The sequence below is a fragment of the Glandiceps talaboti genome, chromosome 19, assembly GCF_964340395.1.
Source record: "Glandiceps talaboti chromosome 19, keGlaTala1.1, whole genome shotgun sequence".
NCBI lineage: Eukaryota > Metazoa > Hemichordata > Enteropneusta > Spengelidae > Glandiceps > Glandiceps talaboti.
In genome coordinates, this window is record NC_135567.1 from 19,182,806 (window position 1) to 19,188,867 (window position 6,062).

At 39.7% G+C, this 6,062-nt stretch overlaps 1 protein-coding gene across 2 annotated transcripts in view; it reads left to right on the top strand.

Moving 5' to 3' along the window:
* Positions 1–5,117, top strand: part of LOC144449917 (uncharacterized) — a 36,888-nt gene extending 31,771 nt beyond the window's left edge. For both annotated transcript variants that reach the window (XM_078140466.1, XM_078140465.1), the window contains exons 7-10: positions 264–368; positions 1,272–1,481; positions 1,932–3,413; positions 3,892–5,117. In XM_078140466.1, coding sequence (XP_077996592.1) covers positions 264–368; positions 1,272–1,481; positions 1,932–3,413; positions 3,892–4,008 — 1,914 coding nt within the window. In that variant the 3' untranslated portion in view covers positions 4,009–5,117. The remainder of the gene's footprint in view (positions 1–263; positions 369–1,271; positions 1,482–1,931; positions 3,414–3,891) is intronic.
* The last annotated feature ends 945 nt before the right edge of the window (positions 5,118–6,062 follow it).

A 6,062-nucleotide genomic window follows, 5' to 3' on the forward strand; every position in this document is an offset into this window, starting at 1 on the left:
TTGCTGACTTCTTTATGTACTTTGGATGCCCTACCATGTCATGCCATCGTAGCCTTCATGTTTCTTCATGGGGCACCCTCTTGTGGCAATGCAAAGAAAGTGACTGGAATATGACCGATTCTCTCTGATATTCACACAAATCTTGCCAGTGTACAGGATTTCCTGAAAACTATTTTGACAATTTCCAAAATGTAGACTTGCCTCTAGTATTTCCCCCTTATTTTAATCAATTTTCAGATTTTTATTTGTGTTCCTATTTCCAGGCGGATTTATCCAAACCAGAACGAATCGACAACATAGACTCTGGATCCGGTACTCTATTACCGTACTTTGACAGCGATAACAATGTCATGTTCTTAGCTGGCAAGGTGAGATTTATTTGTATTTACTGTGAGTGCGCCCTCTATCAGTACAAAATGTATTTGTGTTTGTACATACAGCTCGCAATAATGTTTCTAGTTGGCAAGGCGAGATATATTGAGATATACTATAAAATACAAGTGACCTAAGGGGGCTTGTGACTAGAAGACTAGTGGTGACAAACCCCTTAGGTCACTAGTATTTTTTTTTAGAGGAAATGAAGTAAAATATTTTGAGTATATGATGATTATACCTGCACAATGTGTGTAGACACACATGGTTGAGAGAGAGAGAGAGAGAGAGAGAGAGAGAGAGAGAGAGAGAGAGAGAGAGAGAAACAATCAGGATATTGATTCTGTATTTTCTGTTTGAATGGGTGCAGCTTGGTTTATATGTGACGTAATACTAGGAAATAGTTTCAAACACATCAGGACTCTTTTCCTTCTGAATACTAGTCAGTAGAATTGTAATGTAGCCTTGGCTCAATAAAAATAGACTTTCACAAAATAAGTGCTTGTCAAAAATTGTGTTACTAACAAAGTACCATCATACCTTTCTGAACTAATAACAACCATTGATACCGTTTTCGTCAATACAACACAAGAACCAAATTCCACATTCCCAAAGCCTACTTCCAATCCTTCAGATATAGGGCATCCATCGTTGTAAATAGTTCATCAATCTAATACCTTCTGCATTCTCCCACTCCTCTCAGTGTTCAATATTGTTGCATAATTTTTGGTATCTGTCACGTTTATTTGTATTTTAAATATGTGTTTGTTATATTTTGCAATGAAAACCCAAATAATGGATGGATTGTCGTTTATGAAATAAATAAATAAATGAAAAATAAAATAAAATATATAAGTGCTTGCATTAATGCTGTCAATTGTCTTTGATGTTCCTTTTAGGGTGATGGCAATATACGATACTATGAAATAGTTTCTGATGGTACAGGATTTCACTATCTCTCGGAGTACAAGTCAGCGTCACCACAACGTGGTCTTGGCTCAATGCCAAAACGGGGACTAGATTTTAGCCGCTGTGAAATCATGAGGTTTTTCAAACTTCATTCTGTAGCTGGAATAGTGGAACCTGTAGGAATGATTGTACCAAGAAAGGTTTGTAATTTGAACTTGTTCATCACCTTTGTAATGATAATAATAATCCAACTTTATAATGCACCTTTCCTGGTGAGAGCTCAAGGCACTCACAATTATTACCCTGATACAGATCAATGGCAGCATAATGGCCCTTTATACTTCCATTGAAGCCTGTATAAGCGCATAGGATTAAAGCATTCGACATTGCAACCTCTATCCTACCAGGTCCCCAATTATACAGCTGGGTTGACTGAGGCACAATCGTGGTTCATATCTTGCCCGAGGACTTTGGCCATTCAGAAACAAATGGCAGTGACCTGCAGATTCCAAGCCAGTCACTCTAATTATTCAACCATCATGACTCCACATTCGTCAAAATTGTCAAATTCTTGCATTATCTGAAAATATGTAAATTATGGAAAATTTCTAATAAGATAATCATGAAATTGTTTCCTTTTTGTCTTTCAGTCGGATATGTTCCAGGATGATATTTACCCAGACACACCCTCTCCAGAACCATCGTTATCAGCAAAAGAATGGTTATCAGGCATAGATCGCGACCCAATCCTCATGTCCGTACGCGACAACAACAAAGTATTCACGCCCCCATCAGCTGCTGATTTTCGTCCAGGTGGACTTGAAAACGGTCGAATAGAGAACACCGAAACTCCCGAAGTTAGACCTGCGATAGACGCAGGTTATTATAGACAAACGTCAAAGAAAGATGAAAAGAAAGAACAGACTAGCGTAAGGTCGCCACCGCAACAACCCCAGGCCGATGCGGGATTCTATCGTTCAAAATCGACGGATGAGCCGACATCTCCACGAGAAGAGAAAGTGGATACCGGATTTCGTCGTAAACAGTTTTCGCTAAAAGAGGATAGAACAGATACAAGGTTTACACAAAAACAATCACCGGACGATCACGGCGACTATCGTTTTCAGCGAAGGCAGTTTTCACCAACAGAGCGAAGAAAAAATAATCGTTTCGGAAGAGCACCGTCAGATGAAAAAGAAGATGTATCACTTTATGGAAAACCATTTCCCACCACCGATAACAGGGTCGATACCGACGTCTCTGATATGCAAAATTTTCTTGGAGAAGAAAAGCCGAAACTCGTAAAAGTGCAGTTAGCCGAAGTCAAGACGTATCAGGGCAGTCGTAAATTGTGGGGTGAAGAACCTGAACTCGTATCACCTACGAGAAATGTGACGAGAGAAGAAGTAGTCGAAGTAACTGAAAAAACTGATACGGTGCAACTAGAACAGGTACCGCAATTTGTCGCAAACGAGGATCCTGTCAAAATCACATCTCCAGACAACCTTCGCAGAACAAAATGGCGGCATAGTCAGCCTGTGACAACAGACGAGGTCGTCAGTGCAGAGACAAGTATACACAAACAACCATCACCTGAAAGACAAAAGAAAAGATCTCCAGAGCGGTTTATTCGACGTCCTCGTAAAGTTCATGAAGATGGTGAAGTAGACGATGGCGTATTTGATGAAAGTCCCGAAAACAAGAACGAGAAGCTAAAAAGCGTTCACGAAAGGAGACAATCATTTGAACCTGAGAATCAGCGTCAAAGTAGAAATCGCGAAATTAAACGAACGCAAAGTGATGACTTTGAAAACCGCTCCCAAGAGGCTTTCGCAGGTGATGGCCGAAAAGTTCAAGTATTGGAAGGTGCAACACGTAAAACCGTAATCATCAGCCAATCAGACGAGATGCCAGACGAAAGCTCATTACGGAGGTCACCGTCTCCAACATTGCAAACTTCGCCACCCGTTAGTAGGTCAACAACAAGTGATAACGATGTCATGGCGGGATCAGGATCGTATGTGTCGCGTACACGATCCACTCTTATATCCAAATTTGGTGGTACTACGAAACAGCCAACAGAACAATCATCTATACGAAAGACCGAGTCAGATCTCATGAACATGGACGAGGTAAGGACTGTGAGGGCGCTATATCAACAATATTCCTTTCGTATGCACCCTAGGCGTCTTATTTGTACAGTAACAAGGGCGTTATATATATTGTAAATATCTGCCGCAATCAAAATTATTACAAAAAAATGAATATAAATGTGTCACTAAGGCAAAAAAAAAAATTATTTCTGGTCAGGACAGTTGGTCTAAAATGACGTGATTTTTTTTTTAAATTCTCAACAAACCTGTCACACAATCTACTATTTATGGCAGTTACTGTTCTTTTTATTTAGCACTTTAGAGCAAGTGTGTATGTGGGGCAGATGTCATTTGCTTGTTCATGATTGGCTCTGCAGTTGTCTTCACTGAAGTAGAGAGGGTTATTTTTGTGTTTCCCCATGGATCTGCAGACTGTATGGGCTGCACAGATACAGACACTATGAAGACCGACACGAAGGAACAACTTCATCTTTTCTGTGTTTTTGTTTTGTTACAGCTACGTAAAGCGTACCTACGTCAACAGGATGAGATACGTCGACTACGAGGAGAAGTAGCAAGTAAGGATATGAGAATCAGACACTTGGAAGCCGAGTTGAGTAACCTGAGACAGTGACCCGGTCATGACCTTTGACCTCAACATTTTGCACCTATGACTTTTCACCCCAATCATAAGCTGAGATTGAGTCAAGTTACTTTGTGCTCTCATTGACCTTTGACCCTGATATACGTGAAATCACAACTCTTCGAACCAGTTCTTATTTTGGATGGTATTCGCAAACACGGGACATCCAAGCATGTGAAATTGCCGACATCCAGGTATCTAAATTTGGTGATATCACTTTATCCCCCCTCCAAAAACAACAACAACAACACCTCTATGATGAAAGATTGAAGATCGCTTTGACCATCGACTACATCAAGGAAGAACAAAGATTTGTGAAGATTGATGCAAATAATAAGCACATTATGAACATACAGTGTTTTGTTGACTGTCTGTTACCATAGCTGAGTTTGTTTTCATCAGTCATTCTTGCTCTGTACAAACATATAGAGAATAATTTCAGTGTTTGGAAACAATAGCTCATAGGGTTAAACTATGTAGAACCTGATTGGTCAATAGCTCATAGAGTTAAACTATGTAGAACCTGATTGGTCAATAGCTCACAGAGTTGAACTATGGAGAACCTGATTGGTCAGTAGCTCATAGAGTTAAACTATGTAGAACCTGATTGGTCAGTATGCAGTGTTTTTGATAAGGTTGGGGAATCCCTGTAACAGAAAGGAAGGAAGGGGTCAAAATGGCAGTTTTTCCCCGTAGAGTCATAGTAATATTGTTTTGGAACCCAGGTAAAATGACATGGGAACCCCGATAGATTTTACCTATTTACCACCCTTAGCAAAAACACTGATATGTCATCCCTTCCCCAAGCTTGTCATCACCTGATTGTTCAGAACACTGATATGTCATCACCTGATTGGTCAGAACACTGATATGTCATCACCTGGTTGGTCAGAACACTGGTATGTCATCACCTGATTGGTCAGAACACTGATATGTCATCACCATTCACTTTTTAAATTTTATTCAAGAATATTTGGATATTTGGTTGTACAAAGGATTCTCACGGAATACTTGGAAATATTTTCAATTTAAGATTTCATATGATGAATTGATATATGAAATTTAAATGGGAACGCCACTCCAGGATATGGACACATTTTCATAAATTATGGATTCTGGAGAGTCATTTCATGATTTTACATCACCTACAATTACTTGTGATTTCAGAGAAGCATTAAGTTGATGTTGCATATGGCAAAGATACCGTATAGAGGTACAAGGTCAATTTGATGTACAAGGTCAATTTGATGTTTCTGAAAATTAAACAAAAAGTATTACATTTGAATGCATCGTTACTATTGTTTTGGTGCAAATATGAGGTGAAGCTAGCTGTGAAGTAGGGGTGCGGCTTATTATACATACTTTTTATTATTCACAAATTGTTTGATGTACCCTCAAAGCCAGCACCTCCAAGTAGGGGTGCAGCTTTTAATATGTATGCGGCTTATAATATGACTTTAACGGTAATTATAAGTATATGATGAAATTACTCCAGTAACCATAGTTTATCAAAATGCCCTGGAGTGGTTTTCACATTAAATGTGACCTATCCACGCCACTGTCTGTAGATTTGTTACTGTCACTGCCCCTATTATCAATGCTTTCATCTCATTCAGATGTGAATCTGATCTTGATGCCTGCCATGTTAGTTTTTGTACAATCCTGTTAGTCTCTGTTACCCAGACTCCCACTGTTTGAGGCTCTACTACTAGACCACCCAAACGAGAGTCTGGGGAAAGGTAATCCAAAGTCGCCCACACCAGAAGTCACATGGTATGTTTCTTTCAAGGCTTAAAAAAATGGCCTTACAAAGTTACAAGCTCTGTTTGTTGTAATTAAGATGTATCAGTTGCTTGAGACATAACCTGGGTTGTTCATTGTTGGACGTGCAATTCCCCAGCATGCACTGTTTGGGAGAGAGTTTCTGTGTGGCAAGTTGGGGTGTCCCCAGACACTCGTCTGGGTGGTCTTGTGGTATAGTCCCCAGCAGTGGGAGTCTGGGTAACTGAGACTACAATTCTGTATAAGAACGCCTGCCATTTTGT